This window comes from Nomascus leucogenys, chromosome 4 (genome assembly GCF_006542625.1).
Source record: "Nomascus leucogenys isolate Asia chromosome 4, Asia_NLE_v1, whole genome shotgun sequence".
NCBI classification, from domain to species: domain Eukaryota; kingdom Metazoa; phylum Chordata; class Mammalia; order Primates; family Hylobatidae; genus Nomascus; species Nomascus leucogenys.
This window is the reverse complement of record NC_044384.1, coordinates 146413281-146438819: the sequence shown is the minus strand read 5'-3', so window position 1 is coordinate 146438819 and position 25539 is coordinate 146413281. Positions and strand designations below refer to the sequence as shown.

General features: G+C 39.7%; 1 protein-coding gene across 1 annotated transcript in view; it reads right to left on the bottom strand.

Moving 5' to 3' along the window:
- CSMD1 (CUB and Sushi multiple domains 1) overlaps positions 1–25539 on the bottom strand; it is a 2090842-nt gene that overhangs the window by 1025474 nt on the left and 1039829 nt on the right. Inside the window, exon 5 of the mRNA XM_003271406.4 lies at positions 22492–22699. Within this exon, the coding sequence (XP_003271454.2) occupies positions 22492–22699 (208 nt within the window). The remainder of the gene's footprint in view (positions 1–22491; positions 22700–25539) is intronic.

The window sequence follows — 25539 nt, the reverse complement described above, 5'->3', positions numbered from 1 at the left end:
CAGGTACCGTCGTGTTCTCCATTCTACAGCTAAGATTCAGGTAGACGTTCAATGAAGAGGCCATGGCTACATCACGAGGAACTGCAGAGTCAGCACTGGACCCATGCCTGAGGTCAACAATGCTACTCAGAACAAATGTTCCAGACTCACCCATTCACAACTGAAATGCTCACTTCTGATCATCTTAAAAATCTAACGCAGAAACAGAAAACTGCATGTTCTCACATAAGTGGGAGCTGAATAATGAGAACACATGGACACAGGGAGGGGAACAACACACACTGGGGCCTGTCAAGGGGTGGAGTGGGGGCATGGAGAGCATCAGGATAAATAGCTAATGCATGCGGGGATTAATACCTAGGTGATGGGTTGATAGGTGCAGCAAACCACCATGGCACACGTTTACCTGTGTAACAAATGTGCACAGACTGCACATGTACTCCAGAAATAAAAATAAAAATTAATTGAAATTTTTGAAACATTTTTTCGGTTTGTATTTCTTCTCCAGCTTAAAGGAGGATACACCCACAACATTATTAAACTAACTGCTTCCAGAGATTGATGGCTCTCCTTCACATCCCTCCCTGCATCGTTGGTGACTCTCCCAAATCTCACGCTTTTCTTACTATTTTGCACACTGTTTCTACAGTTATCTTTTCATTTATCACATTTCATTCCTGATTTTCACCGCAATGTGCAGGCATTTTCCTTGATTATGTCTTGACAGATTGTAAACTCTGTGACAGAATGTAGGACGGAGGAGGGAAAAGCACTGACCCTGGAAAAGGTAGGTAAAAAATTAAAATAACGAATGAATACATAAACCTGGTGGGGTGATCTCCCAGAGATGAAAATAGAACTTCAGCTCCATTAAATACCTTGCCTAAGTCGTTGAACTCTTTGAAACCCTGACACTTTGTAGCATGAAAAGAAACATTTTTATTTGTGTATCATGGTTTAAAAACAATTTTACTTTTAGAATCTGGTTTTAGGTTAAAGCCACATATTATTAGGAAAGAAAGACTGCCAAGTCTAAGGGTTTTGTGTACAGTTATACAATCAAGATTAAAGTGTTAGTTGATTGTTTGCCCTTCCTTACCTACTTTACACACTCAAACTGACTTTATATGAAAAAGTAAAGCTTCTCAAAAACGGGAATGTGGTCTCACAAGACATCAGTGTAAACCACTTCCAACCCCCAGACTTCTGAGGAAACAGACACACAAAAGCACATTCAGTTTGGAGCTATTTAAATACACACTCCTCTTAATCAAGAACATCCTATTCAAAGTTGGGGAGCAGCCGGCAGTAACTCTTAGAGTCACGACTGCAGGCAGTGCACAGGCCTGTGGATGCTCTGCGTGGACAACTCCTGCCACATGTGAATCTAGACCAAGCTTTTCAATACAGGTGAACCCACTGTATCACATCAGTAGGAAATTCTTCACATTTAGCAAGGTAATTTTCACGTATATTGGCCTAATTTTTTACGTGTTTTCCAGACTAAACATCAAGGTTTGAATCAGAACACACTTTTTTAAAATATACTGCAATTTTATTTCAATCTCACAGACGAAGTTAGCATGCAGGAAATTTCAGTGACACAAATTTAAACAAAAGAGTTACGGTCAATATAGCAGAACACTGAAAATTCTAAAAAGGAAGTGCACCTAAAAGCATGAGAATTCAACATTCATTAATGCTTCATCTTCAGTTTTGATTGACACTTGGTGCTCGAAAACTTTTAAACAAATGTTTAAATCATGACGACTATTCTGAAGAGGTCTCAGCACTAGTGCTGACATTTGTATGTTGAATTTGTTTGCAAATGACTTGTTAGCCATTTACATAGTGTCTGGTACATGTTTGTCATAGGACATAGTACACATATGTCACAGAACACATATGTATTATTGTGCAGTGGGTGGGGGCGTGAAGGTGGATGCGGGGATTGGGTTAGAAGGCATTACAACAGTCTTTTCTTGCATTTCTTTTTCTAAATTACTTACCCGCAACATGCCTCAATCTATTCTTTAGACCCTATGAGGATCTATATTTTTGAAACCCTTTGCCAAATTCACAAAAGTGTGTTTCAGGCTGCGTGGTAGAATGTATGGAAGTAAAGTCCCCATATTGATGGATTTCTTGCAATAATGCCTGTATTTGTAGGTAGGTTCCAAGAGTACGAATAGAAAAAAACATGAGTGGAAGAAATCTATGAATTACAAATATTTCATAAATGAGATGTAAAAATTATATGTGCTTACCAAAAAGAAAAAAGGAAAAAAGAGAGCCATTTAAAAATCTAAAAAAATTTAGATTTTTAATAGTTTTCTTTCATCTTAATTTCTGCACTATAAAATCCTCAGATGAAACTTTCATGATGAACATTTTCTCAATCACTTGGGCTGAAGCCATCTCTCCATTTCCCTGGGATCACAATCGGTGAATATGTGCTGTACTCTGACACGCCTTGCTACATTCCACCTTTGATAATTTCCCACACGATGATCCAAGGAGATTGCGGGTTCTCTGAAGACAGATCCCATTTCATTCCTTTCCCGGCGTCCTGCCATATTCAGCAAAGCAATGTCAAGTAGAAGGCACTCAATACACTTAGCTGAAGAGAGAAACCTCTAAAGGTTTTGTTTTTATTGTTGTTCGTGTTTTTTGCATCTTCTCCGAGTTGCTTTGGATGGCATTAGCTCGACTTAAAACAAAAAATTACCTTAAGGAAAACTCACAGGTAATGTGCTTTGACAGTTTTGGATTCTGCTGTTCAGAGCAGCAAACATTTTTGTTACTCTGTGACTCTGGCATAAAGCCCCACGGTAAATTTTATTTTCCAACTGAGTGCTAAGAAGAGCATTGCCACTCTTGAGAGAAATCTGGAACCTTCTCCTTTCTGCTAATAAGAATGTGGTAAATCACCAACTTTCTCTTTTTGTCATAGATGTCTGGAAATTAAATATTAATTTTGGGCTTCACAATTTTGTGAATCTGCATGTATGCTTAGTTAATTCGCTCCTCCAGGCTTTCATTACCTATTTCCTTATATGATTCTATAGGTTTTCAGCAAGTCACAAGAAATAACTAATGAAAATAGGTTGAGAATAAATTTAATAAACTAAAGAATGGTAACTGACCTCCAGTTTCACGTCAGCCACAACGTGCCATGGAGCGCTCATGTGGACGGCTGCCTCTTATGTGTCCGTCTGCTAGCTCTTATCACGCCAGCATCTCATAGCTCTTACTCAGATAGATGCTTGCTAGTCCATCTCACAGCTTCCTCACAAAGCCCGTTGTACTGGAGCGAGTGTGAAACTAGGTGTCTGTGAGAAAGTCTCATGGGGATAACAAAATGAACAGCAAGCCCTGCCTACAAGAGAAACTTCCTCTCTACTGAGGAAACAGCCTGTCTGCAGGACTCCTGTTATTACCAGTGAGGTCTTTGCTGTGTGCTAGGATGCCCAGGGCCTGGCAGCCCCCAGCAGAGATGACCTGACATGGGGGTCTCAGTCACCCCTGTAACCACACAAACCCCACAAAAACAAGTGTCCCCACATGGCTCTCTTTTTTCCTTTTTTCTTTTTGGTAAGTACATATAATTTTTACATCTCATTTATGAAATATTTGTAATTCATAGATTTCTTCCACTCATATTTTTTTCTATTCGTACTCTTGGAACCTACCTACAAATACAGGAATTATTGCAAGAAATCCATCAATATGGGGACTTTACTTCCGTACATTCTACCACACAGCCTGAAACACACTTGTGTGAATTTGGCAAAGGGTTTCAAAAATACAGATCCTCATAGGGTCTAATGAATAGATTGAGGCATGTTGGGGGTAAGTAACTGGAAGGAAAAGTGTCATTACTGCTGTCTCTCCACCGCCTCGTGGTGATGATGAAATTACTCCTGCCCAACCTGGCTCTAATTATTGCTAAATGTGCACTCTGATATTGATGTAAAAGACATATCTCCAGCATACAACATCAGTGCATGATGGCGCTCATGCTTTTAAGGGAAAGCAGCTTTCCTTTCTGGAGGCATCGATGATTTACTGAGGTCTCGTCTCCTTTTGATCCCTTCCCAGTGCTCCCATTAGCTTTAATGAAAGGAACACAACATGGGAAGCGGGCAGATAGGGAATTAGTGTCATAATGTGCATTTGATTGCTAGCCACAGGTTCCACTGTTTTTACACTGCTTTCTAGAAGCCTGCGTTTCACAACAATTAGAAAATGAGAACAAGAACAAAGATGCTGCACAACACCTGGACCACAAGAAGTTTCTTCCTTTCCTTCAGACGTGCACAGCGACCTTTGAACAGTAGGCAGTGCGTTTAGAGAGCTCTACTTCACAGTTAAACATGGGGCCTCGGGCCCTGATCACATTTTACAACACTGGTGAGATTTCAGCACAGTAAGAGATGGACAGCCAAATCTCAATAATGTATAGGAAGTTTTAGGCCAGGAAATTTAGGGCATCTTGCTTTCTGGGAGCGGATTGCAACGCATTCTAATTTGTTCTGGATGTAGTATCAGAGGTGCCAGTCAGGTATCACGCTGTTGTGATTGCTGTTCTAAGGCATGAGAGAATGACTAAGGACACCTGGAAGAGACGTCAGTGCAGCTACGGAGGCTACCTGGAAAGGCTGCAGGAGAAGGGGTTGATAAATGTCCATGCAACTCACAGGAAACAGTGTGCCTTTGGCTTAGAATGTTGTGTCACTCCAAAATTCATATACTGAAGCTATAACTCTCCAAGTCATGGTATTAAGAGCTCAGGCCTTTGGAAAACACCTACAGTAAGAAGAGATCATGAGGATGAGGCCAACATGATGAGATAATAAAAAGAGGAAGAGATTCCAGAGCTCTCTCCCCGACATGTGAAGACACTGAGGGCAAGTGCCATCTATGAGCCAGGGGGCAACGCGTACCCAGAACTGAGTAAGGTGGAACCTTGATCCTAAACTTCTGGCCTCAGAACTGTGAGAAATAAGTGAGTGTTATTTAAGCCACCATCTGTGGTATCTTGTTATGGCAACACAAACCCATGAAGACAATGTGGAGAAGTGTCTAAATTTTCAGAGCTATTTATACTGTAGACGGTCGCAAATCAACTTTGTAAACTGAAAGGCATGCTTCACAAAGACCCTTTGTCCTTAATCATATGAACTATAGCCTCAGCCAACAATGCCAAAGTTAAATATTAAGAACTGGGTTGAACAACTCACAAGTACTACAAACTGCCTATTCCCATGGGAATGGTTCAATTATTTTAAATGACAGGTTCACCGAAGTAACATCTTCTACTCCTAATTGATTACTTTTCTCTGTTTTTTCTAGAAAATGGGTTTTATCATTATATAGTGCTGTACTGTTTACAGAGCATTTTATAATATATAACACAATGTTATCACTTTTCACAATCAAAATTAGCTATGCCTTATCTTATCAACCACTGGCATAGGTGGGAACTTAACTATTAGGGGAAACGGTGAACTTGCATTTTATCTGACCATATCCCAGTGCTATTCTTGTCACACTGTAATTAATATCCGTCAGGAAGAAGTTGTGAGATATTCCTGAATTTCAGCTTTAATGCAGGATTTTAAGAGTTGATATATTCCTAGCAGCATAAAATATTCTTCCCACTCCTACGGTCAGGGAAATCTTCACATCTTACACGTTTGTGAGGATGTTTTTTGCCAAACTTCCTCACAATTTACTCTGCTCATCTCTGCTTCTATGTTGTTTATGCCATTTAGATTTCTCGTGTCTCTCTTTGGTTTTCCACTCAAATTTGTGGTGAAAATAGGTCCCCCCTTGTTAATTTGTTTCTTATGCCCCAACGATGCCTTACGTTTGGCTTACAGCTTTTCTGTATCGAATGAAAATACACAGGGGTTTCTGCCTATTGAGAATCTAGAGAATTTAAAAGAACTGTGTGACAAGAAGTAAAAAGCCCCTAAGCTTCTGAATTTCTGAATTTTCGTTTCTGCTGCAGGCAAGATTCTCACTCAGAATGGGGATACGTACCCCTTAGCCAACCACTAATGTCCCCACCCCCAGTAGTTCGCTACTTTGAAAATCCTTTCAAGTTAGCAGTGAAGGTGGAGACAGCTTTTATTTTCAGGCTAAAACTCACAATTGTTCTGAAAGATCCCTGCCATTCCCAGTGGTTTTCCCATAAAGAGTAGGGGCCCCGCTCACCTTAGCTCACCTTTGTACCCACACCCAAGAGGTTCCTCAGGGTTCAACTATCCTGTGGTAACCGTGATTTTTCCCACAGTCAAAAATGCCCATACTTGTAGTTCCTTCCAATGACTTGCTATTTGCATAATGCATGCTGAAATGTCAGGGGTCCTCTAGAAGGAAAACAGTGATAGTTACACTGCATGTACAAGAGACTCCAAGAATGGGTATCTCAATAATTTTCTTCAGTAAAGAACATGCAATTTTTCTAAGTGAAGTAACTCAGGTGTAGAAAACCAAACATCGTATGTACTTACTGATACGTGGGAGGCTAAGCTATGAGGACACAAAGGCATAACAATAATACAGCGTATTTTGGGGACTTTGGGGGAAGAGTGGAAGGGTGGGGGTGAGGGATAAAAGACAACATATATGGTGCAATGTATACTGCTCAGGTGATGGGTGCACCAGGATCTCACAAATCACCGCTGAAGAACTTACTCATGTATCCAAATACCACCTGTACCCCAATAACTTACAGAAAAAAAGGAAAAAAAATATATAAAAGAACATACAACTGTGTTTACCTAAGTCTTTCTACACCGTGTTCCATCACATCACTCATAATTTTTATTTTAAATTGTATCAATTACAGCAGTATTGTCCCCTTTCAGTTGTCTTTTAATTATGTCTCTTGTCATAGTTTCCTTCTCTGACGTTAATTGTGCCCCAAAGAAAGACTCTTTTGTATTTGATTTGTTCAGTCCTACATTTAATAAACATGGTTGGAGACCCTGCCATCCGGCAGGCCATGTGCTTCACAAAGTCAAGAGAAGAGGGAGTTGGCAGAGCCTCACTTTTCAGTGAGTAAGCAGAGGGGCGTGCACTGGCTGCAGGGAATAATGCAGCTTTATCTGTGAAGTTTCTTGTCATACAGAACTAATTAGAATTGCCTGTAATCCCAGCACTTTGGGAGGCCGAGGTGGGAGGATCACGAGGTCAGGAGATTAAATCATCCTGGCTAACAAAGTGAAATCCCGTCTTTACTAAAAATACAAAATTTAGCCAGGCGTGTTGGTGGGCACCTGTAGTCCCAGCTACTCGGGAGGCTGAGGCAGGAGAATGGCGTGAACCCGGGAGGTGGAGCTTGCAGTGAGCCGAGACTGCACCACTGCACTCCAGCCTGGGCAACAGAGCAAGACTCCGTCTCAAAAAAAAAAAAATAATAATAATAATAATAAAAAGCTAGTTAGAATTAACTACAATCTGAGCTAAAACTTAAGAGTGCTGGGATCTAAATCCTGGTCTGCATTCCTAAGTTGTGTGATACCGCATAAGTTACATAATCCTTCTCTGCCTCAATATTCTCATCCGCAAAATGAGGATAATCCTTGTACAAACCTCCAGGGTTGTTTGTAAAATTAAATGACCTAATATACGGAAAGCACAATAAGACACGGAATTAATAGAAAGATCTTAACTCACATGATTACTATTAGTACATACTCCATAAGGATCAGAAAACTAACGCATCATAAATTATGTGCATACTATTTAGAATTATGTGCATTAGGATTCTGTACACTAGAATTATGTGCATAGTCATTTAGAATTTCACAACTATAATGAAGTACTGTTGAGAGAAAAAAAAACACCATTAAATTATGTGGGGCAAAGATAGGGCAGATCTCAGACCAGGGTGGTGGACCGGAAGCCTCATAAGAGTAGGAGGCAGAGGGAAGCCCCTGGCATCTCTAGGAAGCTTAACGTGGAAGGAGCTGCCCACTGATAATGGACAGGATTAGAAAGAGGGGAAGAAGACGATGGAGGATTCTGAGGGGAGCACGATGGTCACTGTCATCATTGCAGCTCGATGCATACCAAGGACACTAGCGTTTCCGACCCTTGTCTTTACAATAACTCTGAAAAATAGACATTGTTATACGCACTTTGCAGATGAAAAAAAAAATAAACAAACAAACTAGCCCCCGGAGCTAGTAGCCCAAGACAGCACAGCGGGATAAATCATGGGGCCGGGATTCCAATCCAAGTTGGCTGGCTCTTTTCCCCAGGAGCATTTAATGATTTAAAAGGCCTCAGACAAAGTAAGCAATCCTCCCACACCTTTCTTTTTTTTTTTTTTTTTTTTTTGAGACGGAGTCTTGCTCTGTCGCCCAGGCTGGAGTGCAGTGGCGCGATCTCGGCTCACTGCAAGCTCCGCCTCCCGGGTTCACGCCATTCTCCTGCCTCAGCCTCCCGAGTAGCTGGGACTACAGGCGCCCGCCACCACGCCCGGCTAATTTTTTGTATTTTTACTAGAGATGGGATTTCATCGTGTTAGCCAGGATGGTTTCCATCTCCTGACCTTGTGATCCGCCCGCCTTGGCCTCCCAAAGTTCTGGGATTACATGCGTGAGCCACCGCGCCAGGCCACATCCCCTCACATCTAAAATTACCTGTAAGTCACCAGGGTAAGTATCAAGTTATCAGGAAAATACACTTACAGGACTTGGGACAGGAAACTGCCCTTGGATGCCATTTCCGGGCCATGGTGAAGGACAGCCCCAATTCTGTTTTTGATGTTTCTATTTTTTCATAAACCCCATTTATCAAACTATATTTTTCAAACCATAGTCCACGTGGGTCTTGATAGAGATCATGTGGAGTGTATTTTCAGGACAAGTTCGAATCCCATGGATTGGGGGCCAGTGCTAACTATGGTTAGGTGTTCCCTTAGTCTGGTAGCGTCTGATGGGGCTGTCAACTGCAGCTCTAGAGCACATCGCAGAAAATTCAGGTCAGGAACCTCTCAGACTGCACTTGCACCCCGCCACCTGCACAGTGAAGCCATCCCGCAAAGCCAGTGGCAAGCTTAACTTCAAATGTCACATTGATGTCCCCAATAAAATGTCACACATGCACAGAGTTTACTGAGCCAAATTACAATCCATTGCAAAAAGAAAATGCTGATGACACATGATGACTCTCTCTTTTCCTATTGAGACTTTTCAATTCTAAAGTGGTGAGTACTTTTGGTTCTAAGATAACAAACCTAAACGGAGAGACACATTGATATATGTTTCTATAAGGTAAAGCGGCATTAAATAATGACTAGCTCATTTTGAATCCAGCACTAATAAGTACACTATTTTGATTTTTCATCTAGGTATATTAAAAAACATATATATATAGCCAAGTATAATATTTGGATTCTTCAAGTAACAAAAAATACAGCTGGGGTTTCATTTGAACAAAATGCCAAGGCTTGTTACTTGTGTTTTATGAAAACGGAATGATTTATTGGTTCAGGATTCAGTGTATATATTATATATATATATATAAAATATATATATATATTTGTATGTATTTGTGCCTGTGTGTGTGTCTGTGTGTATGTGTAAAGGGAGATCATACACACAAAAAATTACAGGGAACAGAAGAGAAAGAGGAGCAAGAAGAAAGCCAGAAATGAAGAGAAAGTTTGAATCCATGTCCAGAAAATGAACACTTTATTTCAAGCTTAATTGTAGTTCATTACAAGCCTTTAAAAATAACACATTGGAATTTGGTGAAGACTTGGGAAAGATGGATTATTCCGATACGGGGAAAATCACGGATCTCACACGGTGGCTCTGACTACATTTTGATTACTGTGCTCATGTTCTTAGCTTTCAAAAACACTGTGGCTTTTATGTTACTTAGGGGGGACTTGTCATGAAAAATTACACCATAGATCCTGTAGTTCAGCAGAGGGTGTGATGGATGCCAGCAGAGCTTTCCTTGTCCCTTCTCACAGTTTGTGGTAAATTAGAAGGTATCTAAGAAGCACTGATGGGTTATAAATTCAAGTCACATTTCATGCTTTACAAAATTCCCACACCATGTACAAAGCACATTTGCAGAGAATAAATTATTTTTAAAGCAGGCATATGTGTCTTCGTTTATTAGGGTTACAGATTGCATTATTTTGTTTTCCTTTTTTTAATAGAAAGTAAATGAATGCACATCTACCCCCTTGTCTAGTCTTATGTGCACACACATACAAACACACATGGGCATGCACATTCACACACTTTAGCATACAATCACTGCTCAAAAGTCTCCATCCCAAATCTTTCAAGAGCTAGATACAACGAACACATCATTTTACTTCCTTGATTGCTCTACCACGGAATAATAACAGTTTCACTGTATTTGAAGGGGTGCCACTTTCTAGTAGGGAAGATCCTTGCACAGCAGAACTGTTGCACTCACAGAAGCTTGCTAGGTTAACACTAGAAGTGTGTCATTACAGCCTCAACTATCAAGTAACAACTTGATTCAAGAAGTTTCATTTAAAGGCCTGCCTTTAAAATGGTGAAGTGATTTCGTTTTTTTTTTTTTTTTTTTTTTGAGATGGAGTCTCACCCTGTCGCCCAGGTTGGACAGGGTGAGACAGCATTCTTCATTGCTGACACTGTACCCTAGGTCTGTCTGAGAGTCAGATAATTTTTCTTCCCAATCCATCGTGCACTCTTGCTTTGAACATTTCAAACCATTTTGCATAGCTCAATTTTCTTTTTTCCTAATTCTAGCTTAAAAGTTTCCCTGGCTATCCTCTGACTCCCAGTTAAGGCAGGCCCTGCCCACTCCCCGGCTTCTCTTTGCTATGTCATGCTATGCCTTTTCCTCTTCATTATATGAAGACCCCATCGAAAAATCAAGGATCTCATATCTGGGAGCTACAAGTTCAGATGAACAGGATTTCGCAGGTTATTTGAAGGCATCACCTTAAAGTCTCTCCAAAGAGGCTTTTTTTTTTAAAACTGCCCCTGGGCCCAGTGATGGTGCAAAGACACCAGATGGAGAAAGAGCTTTATAACTTCCCTCCCCTGGCTGAGAGCATCAACATTCTCTCTACAATCCTTCCCTTTGTTTCTAAAAGCTCAGTGAAAACTCTTCTAGGGTGTTCATTGAAATGTAGATCCCTGAGCATTGAGACACCCCCAGCCAACCTTCCTAGCCACAGGCCCTGGACATTTCAGTGTTGAACACGTTTCCAGCTCAAGATGAAATCTGAAATATCATGGTATAGTCACGTGCAAAGCCAAGCAACTGACTTCCCGGGCTACCAAAACAAGATCCTTCTCCTTTCTTTTTCTACTCCCATGATGAGCAGACACTTATAAATTACACGTCTTATTCTTTCAACTTCTCATTATTTATTTTTTCCCAAGCCATGCAACATACCTAAATCACAATTTTCCTAAAGTACTGTTTTCCTGATACCATGAGATATGAGGGACAGAGTGAACATTTTACAAGCATTTTACCATGGAAAATGTATTATGTTTGAGTTTCACTAAAGGGCCTGCTTTTAAAATGTTTAAGTGATCTGTTTTTTTTTTTTAGATGGAGTCTCACCCAGTTGCCCAGGCTGGAATGCAGTGACATGATCTTGGCTCACTGCAATCTCTGTCTCCCAGGTTCAAGCAATTCTCCTGCTTCAGCCTCCCGAGTAGCTGGGATTGCAGGTGCACGCCACCATGCCCAGCTAATTTTTGTATTTTTGGTATAGAGGGTATTTCACCATGCTGTTCACGCTGCTCTTGAACTCCGGACATCAAATAATCCGCCTGCCTCGGCCTCCCAAAGTGCTGGGATTACAGACATGAACCACGGCATCCATCCAAAATATTAAAGTAATTTCTATCATTTTGTGAAAACGCTGGATTGATTTCTACCTTCTTACTGGAATGTGTTTACGCACACAGCGTCTACCCGAGTTCTACGGGAGAAAGCAATCCAGTATATGCACTTCTTACTTTACACACACCGTGCCCACAGCAGAAGCACACACTCTTCCTGTGTACACGCTTCCCATGCTCAGAGGCTACACACAGCCCAATGTTTCTGTAACATGTTCTGTGATGACCTCACTGAGCAGTGCTTTCTTTCTCCTCCAAATACCCACAGCATCTTTGCACCTGCATTGCTGATTTGTTGTTTATCACAGATGGCATGATAATGACTAATGGACAGAGAGATTGTCTGTCTCTGTTCCTGGAACAGTGGTAGGTTTCTGACTTTTACTTTCATATTCACCCAGCGAGATAAGTATCTTTCATCTCCTTTTTATAGTCAGAAAACCAAAACTCTGGGAGTTTGACTGTAGCCCAAATGATGCAACTACGAAGGGGAGGGACACCAGTTTTAATTCCTCGTTCTTCTCACTTTAAGGTCAATTGTCTTTTGAGAACTGTGAAGGATGAATATGGCTTTGCTGATAAAGCAGAAGAGAGAGTTCCCAGACAGAGAAAATGGATTGAAAACAGGAAACTGCAAGTTGGAACGAGGTCACTAGCAGCATAAAGTGCAAAATGGAATGTCAATATTGACAGGACTCAGGCCAGAGCAGTCTCTGTGCCACGTCAAGAAGCACAGCCTTATCCAAACCCATAGTTCCAGATGTTAATTGATACCCTGCCAAAAAGAAATGGTTCAGGGTCCAATCTGTTTGGCACATTGCAACATCTTCTACCTGATCGCTGAGACTCACACCGAATGGTCTGACATCAAAAGACTGAGAAATCCACAACAAAGGAAACTGCTCAACTTTTCAACTCAGTGTTCTTGAAAAGAGCTCAAAATGATTTTACTTTCAACACACAGCTATTAATGGATTTGGAAACAGTACTGTGCCTAGAAATATAGGGAAGCTGTGGAAATATTGTGATTTTTTTTATACCCTTTTGATGTCACCTCTTATTCATAGTAATCTGCTGGGCAGTCGGGCTGGTTCAGAAAAAGAAATCAGATTCTCTGAGTAGTAAGACCCTGGTGAGTCTGTGAATCCTAAATCTGAAACTCAATATTGAAACTCGACTTTCTGAAACATCTCCATCTTGTCCCAGCAGTACATTATAAACATTGCACAGCATTTCAACACAGACAAAAGAGCTTGCACCAAATTCCGAAATAGCAAAACTACTGCAATGTTTTTCAGTTTGGAGGAAAACCTGAAATTATTATGAATGATAATTAGTTATGGTTTTAGGTCTGTGTTTGTCAAATACGTACGCCACTCACAAACACCCTAGCCTCTCACAACTCAGGCTGTGGAGCACGGAACAGCAGCACCAACCAGAGCTGAACGATTGTCAGAGAATCTGTGGACTCACTCCAGAACTGCTAGATCACAGTCTGCATTTTGAAAAGATTCCAGTGAGTCCTGTGCACATGAAAGCTGGAGAGGAACATTTAATAGATAAATACATAGTTCAGTCAAAATTCCACTGTGATCACATTTCATTTTTACTAAGTGATATACAGGATCTAAACCAGGATCGCATTTTGACGGGCATATACAAAAACAGCCCTGAATGTTAAACAATGATGATTATGGTCAATTATATTTCCAAACAACAAGGAAGGGTCATCATTTACGTCCTACTTTTTCTTTGAAAGTGATATTATTACTGTTGTTACTGTCACACAATTCATAACCAAAGTAAGATCAATGTTGTAAAAGTTGAGTGGAGAAGTTAACAGCTTTTATAACTCAAAAAATTTGAAGGTTATTTGCTGAACATAGACTTTTAGAACTAGATACAGGTTAAAACCACTATTCAAAACACATTCTATTTCAAAAGGTTTTTTTTTTTTTTTTTTTTCATTGAAGGGCAGAAATCTGAACCCTCTACGGCACTCTTTCTTACAGCAGTAAACGTGCAGCTAGTTATAGAAATTGCTGTGTGGGGCGGGCAATGTACTATGGGTTTTCCAAGCGTCTGCTCATTTGGTCTAGTTAGCAGCTCTCTGAGGGATGTCGCAATCACTTCCATTCTACAGACAGCGATCTGGGACTTCCACAGCTAACCTGCTCTAGGTCATCAAGCTCAGAAGTCATAAAATCAAGACTAGAGCCCACGTCTCATTCAAACCGAGGTCTGAATCAGTCATCTTGGCTTAGCAACTATGCTTCTATGGCCTGCTTATGGAAAGGTAATGAAAAAATGAAAGAGGGCATTGCCCATCACTCTCCAAGCTAGGTAAGGGCGACTTCTTAGCATGCCGGAACCAGTTGTGGTAACAGAGACAGAAAACCTGGATTGTCTTCCAGCCAACTAATAGCACTCCTCAGGGTAGGATAAAAGACATGATCTATTTATGATGCAGCTCTTTTTTCCCCAAACAATAAAGGGATTGCATTAAGAGATTTCTCAGGTGCCATCTATGTTAAATTTATAATTCAAAAAAAATCAAAGCCTTTTATGATGCATATGTTTATTAAGAAATGATACGGTGATTCTCTAAACAAATTCGCATCAGAAGAACTTAGATACTTGTACTTATTAAAGTCAAAGGTGGAAAATGTTAATATTCTAGGCCACTGCTCATTTAAAGGATGTATTAAGCTTGGATAGCGTGTGCCAACAGGAAGGAATCCAAGCAATCAAATGTCACGTTTTCTGGAGGAGTGTTGGGTTGCACAAAATTACCTTATTCTCCTAACCAGTCCTCCATGAAATTGTTCAAACTTTCAGAAGAAAGAGAAAAATTAGATATTCATGGCTTTGAGAGAAACTCTACATGAAGATATCAAAATGTAGAATTGGAACATGAGGATGTGCCAATTGGCTGATTTGAGGAATAAATGAGAGTTAAGCAGCATTGTTTGAGAATGACTAAAATGGAGTGAGCACAATGGCCTTTTAGAAGGCAGAGTGTTTTTAAATGAGAAATTTATTTAACAGTGTTAATTTAGTTTTACTTTTTTATTGTTTCCAGCCTTAATGGCCACATACAAAAAGAAGGAAGCGTCATTACAAAAAACAGGTATTTCACAGTTGGTGAAATAAATTTTAATCCATAAAAGAGTTTTTTTCATTGCCTACAGCTTAAATAATTTATAGGAAATGTATTTTTCAATAAAATGAGGTTAATTTGGAGAAACTGGACATGAGAGAGATATGACACCGGAGCTGTAGAGTTCATCTCTGCCCTCAGAATTGCAAGGATGGAGACCGGGAATTCTGTCCTGGGATAACTATTTTTCCTACGGGTCCCATCTTTAGAGACAAGGGATGTTTTCTTTTTCTCTGTTACTCCTCAGGCTGGACAATTTTATGGAATCTTAGGGTAAAATATTACATTTGATCCATAGCTACCACCATTCAATAAATAAGAAAAATGTCCCATATTTCAAATATGTATGCTTTCAAATAGTTTTTTAACTTTATTGAAACTCTGGTATTTACTGAACCAAATTAAAGGATTGCTCTAGAATGCTATTTCTAGAATTTCTGAAGAAATCTGAAATTCAGGCTTAATTCTAGGCAATAAGATAGTCGGTGGCTTCTCAGAGTTGCAGGACCACCTGCTGGTGAGTCCATTCCTTTCAAGAGGAAGGAGACGTGAGGGCAGGAAATAATTCCTAGGGTATGTGCTCCTGGTAGTGAATCAGAGAGTGCAGCTGTCCCTTCATGGAGAGCCACCTTCTTTGCTCCTGAAGGTTCATTCTGACATGAAAGACTCTTCCTTCAGGGCCTTCTAGAGATGATGCTTTTCAGAAGGACAGGAGACAAAATGTGTCTTGCAAAACCAAACCTGACCGAAACCTCTAAAACGCAGCCTGCCTCCTTCACTCCACTTGTGGGGCTGTAGCATCTTTCCCAGAAAATCCTTCGCTGCCCAGGGGCTCCATCCCTGGCCACCAGCTGAGAGAAAAGGTGGAGATTGGAAATTGGCCCCACAGTAGACACTGTGGAGAGGAGGCCTAATCCACCCAGGTGAAAATAAAAATATCCAGGATAAGGCATGTGAAAGAAAGCCAACAATCAAATGAGAAATTATCGGTACAGTAGAATTAGCTGGTACTGAAAAAAGTTTGCATTATTTGCCTACTGAGTTTCAGGGTGGAGGTACCTAGGTTGTGGGGTAGTCTGGGGTGGCCAGTTTTCTCCACCTACCTAAGACTTCAGTGGGTCACAGTTGCATATACAACCCTGACTAGTCACATCTTTATGCAATGGCTTCATGGTAACATCAGCCTGTCACCCATGTGCCCTCTTAGAAGCCTGATAATATCCATCATTGTTATACCCCGAAATATGCTTAACAAGCAAGTATGCTAAGATGATTACATTACTGTCTAGCTAATAATGCTGGCAAGAAACATGTAAGAGTAGCTGGTGGTGACGCCACCACACAGTAACAGAGCTGAGGAGAAATTAGAAGTGGCAGGGCGCTTTCTTTGAATGCACTAAGGCAGAAGGTTGCTGAAGAAATTCTAGGATGAGAGTGGAGTGCCCACACACTGCTTTCATCTTGCTGTTTTAAAGTTAGCAAAGAAATGTGATCTCAAGTTTTTTAAAAAGAGGAGGAAATATACCTTGGGACTATCTCTCTCCAAGTCTCCACTCTGCCTCTTTGCTTGTTGCATGGTTCAATATTTAACTACTTTGAAGCCTATTTTTCTCAACTATAAAATGGGAATAGTAGTATCTCCAAGTAGCAGTAGCAACTATTGTTTATATTTTCTTGTTATATAACAAATACTCAGCGATTATTAGTAGTAAATTTTTTTTTTTACAAAAAAATACACCATTGATAAAACATAGAAATGGCATTTTAATTAAAAGAAGCGTTCACGAATGGAACTACAATATCATGTTGAGTATGTCCTTAGACCTTCAACTGGTATGCAGAGGTTCAAGAAAAGGAGAAATGTGTATATATATATATACACATGTGTGTGTATCTACATATATTATATATAGTTTTATTATATGTATATTTATAAATATTCATATTTATTTCCTGTTTATGCTATACTTGCTTCCATAAAAAAGTGTTGATGTGCATAGCTTACAACAGGTTTGTGAAATAAAATTGCTGAATCCAAATTTAAGACAGAAAATATAGGACTGGCTGTTGTGGCTCACGCCTGTAATCCCACACTTTGGGAGGCCGAGGCAGGAGAATTCCCTGAGTCCAGGATTTTGAGACCAGCCCGGACGACATAGCAAGTCCCTGTGTCTACAAAAATTAAAAAAAAATTAGCCATGGTTCTGCACCTGTAGTCCCAGATACGAGGGAGGCTACGGTGGAAGGATGGCTTGAGTCCAGGAGTTCGAGGCTACAGTGAGCTCTCATAGCACCACTGCACTCTAGACTGGGTGACAGAAGGAGACCCAGTATTAACATTAAAAAATTACAAAGAAAGACACAAAAAACAAATCTCCCATTTTAATTGGTGGCATTGGAGCATTGCTGCATGGTCTCCTCCATATTCATAATCTATGTCATTGCTTTTCCAAAACCATTTTTCTCCCGAAAGATTGAGCTGTTAACAAGTGATAGGTCAAGTTCATAGAAACAAAGAAAGATGGAAACAGCCACAGTTGGACGGGGCCAAGGAGGCAAAACCAAATGCTCTCTGGGTCTCTGGCTGGAGCCCTGGACCAGAAAAGACTACAGTACAACAGCCAGAGGAAATCAAACAGAGTCTGAAAGTGAGTTAGCAGCACTGTTACTTCATGAATTTCTTGCTACCAATAATTACACTATCGTTATGTAAGATGTTCACATGAGGGAAGCTAGGTTTAGGATATACAGCAACTCTCTGTGCTAGTTCTGCAAATTTTCTGTAAAATGAATTCAAAATGGTTAATAATAATATGAGGAGGGAGAAGATGGTGCCTCCTTACTTTAATTCTGGGGCACGTGAGAGAAGGATTGATTTCAGGGAGTGTGTTACTCAGCGTGTTCCTCTGTAATTCTCCCTTGTTAGAAATTAAATAGACACTAAGTCAATTATCAATGAAGTGACAAGTTGGGTAAACACTGGAGGCATTAACTGACCCTTCAAGGTTTCTTTGAAACTCACTCAGCTTTCTCCATTTCCCTGAAGTTTTAACTTCAGCCAATCACCAACCAGATTGATTTAACAGTAAAATTGTGCTGGGTTAATGGGAACAAAATAAACTAAGTTTACAAAACTGTCACCCTAGAGTTTCCCTTGTGAACTTGCCTACACCACGTAGGCAAAAGGGTCAACTTATGCTGGTTTATGACAAATAGAGCTTACACCTTAAAAAATCATAAAGGAACAGATATTTCTCTTGAAGTCATAAGGCAGCCCTAATCCAAAGCGGAAGAAATATTCTTCCATTTATTATGGCTGATGTCTTCCAGGGAGGAAGATCACGCAACCTGTTTGTTTCACTTGCATTATTTCTGAAGTGTTCTTCTAGGTACTCTGCACGCCCCTCTAAGCATTATGATAATAGGATCGACAATAGATGCGCAGTAGGGGATTTCCATGTGGAGGCGTGCAGCTGAACAAATGCACCAGGGCTGCAAACACACACTAACATAAAGACAGGGATGTGTTCGCTGGGGCAAAATGGAAGGGGATGGCCGTGCCTGGCAGGGAGGAAGCCAGGATGGGGCCAACTTGGTAGCTGTGGACAGCCTGGGAAGGGACACTGAGGCTTCCAGGCTCTGTCTCGGGGAGCTGAGGGTCAGTCATGGAAGTTAAGAAATCGATGCATTTAAATTTCTGTTGGGACACATTTTCAATGCATTTATTTTTATCTTCTTTTTCCTTACCTTCTCTATCCTCTACACACTCCCTGTCACAGAACGGGATGGACGCCTGGTTCTTTTGTTATATAAGTTCACATTTTAAAGAGAATAAATGCTCCCTCAGTGTTCCCAACCAAGATTCTACAACCTTAATCCCGTTAACCGTCGTGTCTTAATTTAGAAACCACAGAGGGAGAACTCAGAAACGAAATCAATTTTCTTTCTTCCTGATATTATTAGACGTACAAGTTATAGGCTACACCATCATATCTCTTCAGAAAAAAAAAAAAACCACTTGGCTAGCTTCACCACTACACATTTCCTTTCTAACTGCAAGAAAAATAATGGCTAGACCATGCTATAAAGTGAACTAGAAACGGCAACTCTCTATTAAAATAAGGGATTGGTAGGAAGCCAACCTGCATAAAATTAGAATCTGACTAGCAAAAAAAAAGTCAGTTTCATCTAATGTACACATAGCCTAAGAGGCTTAAATTACTAACCCACTGTATGCTTAATATACAGATAATTTTGGCACATGACATCATCCCCTATATTTAGACTGCCTCCACTGCTGCCATGGCAACCCTGACTTAAAACATAGCTGAGTGCGTAATTTCACTCCAAATTAAATGAAAATAAGGCTAATCCTATTATTGTTCTTAACAATTTTCCAAGTAGCTTCTTCCTAGAGTGCCCTTGCTTGCATGTCCTTTTTTAAAAATACATTATTGGAAAATCATATGTGTATCTGCCCTCACTCCACTCACAGTCACTCGCACCACCCTCCTGGCTCTGTGGAATGACCTTGTGCTTGGGAAGAGGTCGCAGCACCCACAATGCTCCTCGTCCCTGCCCATGCAATTCGGGCATGGGGAAATCTTTTAAATATACCAATTTGAGTCATTAAATATTTCAGAGACTGTCACTGTAAAATTACTCTAAAATAATAGTCTTTTTAAGATAAATCATATTACGCATTTGTATAGGCCTTAAAAGGGTACTTCAAATTACTCTGTTTTATGTTTTAAATGTGCTCCTGTAGGTTTCCATAGTTATTTAGGAGAACCATCTTTTGCTTTTCAGCCTCCACTGAAGAGTCATTGAAAGCTGAGAGTTCCACTTAAACGTAGTCCTTATGGCTGTGTCAAGATACTTCTTTTGACTATTATGATAAACATTAATGTCACATACACACACAAAAAACACTCTGTTGACCCAGCACATATGCTAAATTGCTTTTCCATCTCCACCCCGACAGTTACCTGTTCAAGGCTTTATGATCCAGCCTGCAGTTCTGAAACAGAGAAACTGTACTTCTCTGACAGGGCATTGAAGCTCAGACCTGGACTACACTGACTGGGGGCCTATACAGAGACAGAAGAAAATGCCCTGGAGTCAGAGACCTTGAACCTGAGCTCTGCCAAGGGCTCCATCAGCTTTGCCATCTCTTGTCCTCTGCACATCTCAGCTTTATTTTTTAATCTACAATAGAAAAAGGAATAATAGTAGATAATAGTAAGAATAATGACCCCACAGGGCTTTTGTGCCAAGCAAACAGGACAGTATAAGTCATCGTAAGAATACAAGTATAAACACAACTCTAGCCCCAGCTAATTATAGCTATTTGAAGAGAGCAGCTAAGCTAACAGGCAACAGAGTTTACTAGACACGAAGGCACACAGGGTCATAGTTCCCAGTGATAACTTTCCCACCAACTTCCCTAGCAAATACCTAGAGAGATGCCAGTGATGTAGAAGATGTCTTCCAGCCTGGATCCAGGCACCAAGAAGGCAGTGGTAGTCTCTCTGGCTAGCTGTGCTAATATTCTCTCTATGACAAGGGTGATCAATTTTTGCCATAAAGTGCTACAGTGGTCCCATCAACTTTTCAGAACACGCTTCTCATCACACTCATGATCTGTACTTTCTGACATAAACTAAGTTTGTTTGGCAAAAGCTGCCACTGATCATAGGTCCTAGAATCACTAACAAATCGGCCTCACTTGCTTCTACCTCTCTCCCAACCTGACATCTTACCAGCAAGGCGTGCAGTCAATGCCCAATACCTCTAGACTCTCCTAAAGACAAGACCTTTAACATTAAGCATATAAATTCTTAGAATCAGTATCTATATATTTTATATTTCAATGATTTTCTGAAAACCACAATAATTTCAAAGCTAGAAAGAGGTTAGATCACTTGAATATCTTTAAATGATTAGCAGACAATATGCACTAAAGACATGTTGAATAAATTCATTTTTAAGATTTTTTTTTTTTTGCACAGGATTTTTACAAATAGACTTGACTGAAGTCATAAGCATTGCTTTTGGCAGAGCGTATGGCAGAACTTAGGTTATCCAGCTCTCGGCTCAGCTTTTGTTTCCATGAACTCTAATGTTAGACATAGTGAGATAGGTAATAATTTAAACACATTCCTGAGTGTTTAAAGTTAAAATTGTACAACATACATTAAGTAGATGGGTCCTGGCTCATCTAAAAGTGTTGTTCAGCATGAATAAAATTGAAAACAAAGACAATCTAGGTAGAATTTGTTTGGTTTCCTACTCCCTCCTATTTGGAATAACATGTAACACAAGCACAATAAAATCAACCAGGAAAGGACTTCTCCGTGAATAGGAATCCTCTGCATTGAGCCCTGTGATTTGGAAAACAAAGTACAATTCAATTCAATTCCAATAATCGGTTTAAAACAGGTGGTCATATTTACAATATGTTTCATGTTTGACATGTTTGTCCGTTAGCCTTCGTACTGAAATGCAAACTGCAACCTGTCGACATGTTCACAATCGCTCATTTCATTTTTCCCTCTTCCTACTCATAAATGGCCAACAGTTCCTCTGGGTCTCCCTGAGTTTCAACATACCTATTCTTGTTTAGTCATATTTCACGATCTAAAACAGATAACTGAAGCCGTTTTAAAGTGTTCACATTTAAAATAACAACAACAACAACACAATTTAACAAGCAACAAATGACCTAATTCGAGATAGAAATTAAGGCTTTAAACATCTATGCTATGCTTTTAAGTCTCTCAAATTGCACTTATGGACACAAACAAAACTGTTCTTGCGATCACGACCAGCACACCTAAATAGGCCGTACTTCATTAGACCTTGCTTTCCTTTGTCTCTACGAGGGTACACACCACAGAACTGACCATCCTGGGGTTAATTTCATACAGACGTTGGAGTAAGATGTGTGTTAAGTTATTTTGCCTTTGAGGATCTTGTAGCCACAGGCATTTCCCCATAGGTGGCCACAGAATGTGGTACACAGTCTTCACGAAGAAAAAGGAATGCACAGTCCTATATCTGCAGCAGTTTGTCAATGCTCGGCAAAGTGAGATAAAGGAAAATAAACAATCTAAAAATCTCTGCTCACAGTGAAACAGCTCCAGACCAAACCCAAAACTGACTCACCTTAGTTTCTTTAAAAGAGTCCAAGAATGAAAGCACTGTAGTTCAAGCACACAGATAACTTCCTGAGATCCAAACACTAGCATAAAGACATCTTGGAAACTTTGAAATCAGTCACAGTAAAGCTAACTTTTTCAGACCCAAAAGATCAAGGCAAAAAAGGAACACTCATGCTTGCCCATGAACGTCCAGAGAGAAGCAATTCTTGAAGCTCGTTGGCGGAAAAATGGGGAAAACACACCTGTATCCTTTGTGGCATCTCTTCCTGGGACTTACCATATGGATGGAGCTTCCGTGCCACTGATCTCTAGGAAATCGTATCCTTCTTCTAGCTGAAAGTCAGTGAAGACCAGCGCAATGGTGTCCCCGGGCTCAGCCACAATGGTCCAGGTGCAGTCCGCGTTGTTCTCGTACTCTGAAGGGAAGTGCGGGCTGGAGATGGAGCTGATGGTCCCACGTAAGGTTCCTCCGCAGGCTCCCTCAGCTGCAGGGGCAGAAGCAGAAAGAAAGCATCACGTTTCAGGATGGTTTCCATACACGAGTGTGTCCACCAAGTGTCACTCTTGATCAGCGACAAATATTTCCTGAACCCCAAATTGAGACACTCAATCTGAAAAAGAATATTTTGGTATGTTAATGAGTTCTATGAAAAGGCTTACAAGAGTCTAACATTTAAATAGGATTATTAATTGAATGGCCATTATGGGAAAGATGGAAATGGTGGCTTTTCTAAAACGTGGGAAGTGTAGTAGCCATGTACGTGACATGGATAGACAGCCTAACAAGATTTTCAGAGATTTTCTCCAAATCCTGGAAGATGACACTATTTAAGCAACATTTTGAGACTTAGAAACATGTGGGCGTTTATTCATGGATGTCTGGCTTTGAGAATACTGTGCTCTTAAAAGAAATGGTTGCCCTAAATTTATTTTCTATAAATTTGGGATTAATTTTGGTTTTGAATTTCAGATAGCTATTCAGTAACATAACAGAGGCACATCACCTCATAGAAAGGTTCTCAGTAGAAAATAGTTGCATGAAACTTAAAGTGGAATATCTTAGAAAAGCAATCAGTGAAAGGCCAGTAAAGATAAAAGTGCATTTAAAATACAAACTAACATTTAAAAAATTATTGGTTAGAAAGGAAACAGATCTTGGAAAGTTTGCTGTAGAGTAAAAAAGCTTTTTTGGTACATTTATATTATCTATTACAAAACATTATGGGCATATCAAATTATATATAGTTTATATATACAACATAAACTATAAGACAGTTTATATATATAACATATAAACTATATGATATACAGTTTATATATTACATATAGCTATCTTATATATATAAACTATATATACTATATATATCTTATATATATAAACTATATATACATGCGAGAGAAGTATTTTAAAATAACATGTTCTAAAGCATGTTTTTTAAAATTTCTTCCTTCCCTCCTTTCTTTCTTCCTTTTCTTTCTTTCCTCAAATACTTCCTATCCATATGTATATTTAACAGTGATTAATTCTGATACTGCGGTGTGGATGATATGTAAAAGTCAGCCTGTTACCAAGATGGGGGGAGTTTGCTGTAAGCAGAGATCGTGTGACCGGCCTGAGCACTTACGAAGTGCATGTCTTCGACCCTACCCACCCATCTCTACCAAAATTACAGCAAAGTGAGAGGAACTGACCTCTTTTTATTAACCCTTCCCAAGTTGCACGTTCCAATGTTTCTTTCATCTTTCAGAGATGTTCGTTTTATTTTGGCAGGATCTAAGCCTCACAAAAAAGTCAAAATAGAACCCACCTTGTTGGCAACAGTAAGAGGGTGATATAGCTCCCTTCAAATTAGCTCCCTTCAGTTTACTCAGAAGAATGCCAGGGGCATAGGGGTAGTTGACAGCACATGGTTTTAGTTCCCAGAGTTTGGAGTATTGCATTTTGCATCCTTCCTACGGGATACCAGGCTGGTCTACACACTAGGCATTCTCATGCTGTTTATGTCAACTAATGCTAACGGCAGCTTTAGAGTGGACGTCTTTGAGAGGTACACTTGGAGGAAAATTGCTACCTTCAAATGTCAATGAAATCAAGACTACGTTACGGATGGGTCTTCTCATGTTTTAATAGTTGGTCCAACAGTGACGCCCATCCAAAGCACATGACATTGTGGAAAAGGCTGCCCATGTTTTGTAGGACATCTCAGGAAACTCATTTTTGAGATCCCAAATTTATTTTAAACTAAATAATTATTAAATGTACAGATTATAAAAATTCTGCTATCACGGTATTGTTTCCTTTTAAAAGTGCAAAACGGAACACGAATAAAAATAACTGTGTATATACTGCAATTTGAAAACTGCAAAAATAGTTCCTGTGCCCACTACCAAATGTCTTTCCTGCCCCCTGCCCTCCATGGGCACCACTGTACAAGCACACACACACAACCCTGGTCAACTGAGACCCAGCTCCACAACTGCCCAGCTAGCCACAATTTTTATTACATTCTTGGGAACAGCTACTAGGAATGTTATCATACATATACATTTCCCTGTCAAAATTGTATTTTTGAAAACAGAGATAAAAATCAGTGCCATATAAAAATAAGAGGAAGTACATATTCCAGCCATGAGGAAAAATAGAGTGGCAACTATTGAGATTCAGACATTATGCAGAATTCAGCTCTAAGCACCTTGGGTTGGGATAATGCTGAATCAGGTTAACAACTAAAAGTGACACATACTTTATGTTGTTTTTCTTTAAACCCAAATATAAATATTCCCTTCATAAAGGGATGAGGTAAACAAGATCACTAGCGACAGATATTTACTTTTGTTACTGATTAAATAACTCTATATAAACATGTCACACACATAAATATTTCCAGAGTAATAACTGTTTTTCATGTATAAATACATAATTTTATTTAATATTTAGATTTTATTCGTTTCTCTGAGTTCATTATATACTATGAAAGTTAACTTATCTCACTGTAAAAACAGATAGAAAAGAAAATAGTTCTAATACCTTTATTACATAAAATGATAAAATATCATAGATGTGTGGAATTAAAAGAAAATTATCGAAGTCCAAGTTACCAAAATGATGTAGTTGAAAGATTAATGAAATATATTAATTGAAATCCAACTGCTGAAACTGCATATATTCTTCACAATTCACCTTGTTGGCAAGCAATCCCCCCTTTCAATGTTTTAGAGGGGAAAATAAAAAAATGAAAAAAACCTGACATCAAATGATTATGAATTTTTGTCATGTCAACCAATGAGCTGAATCACTGTCTACTATTTAAAAAGCTTTGAAATA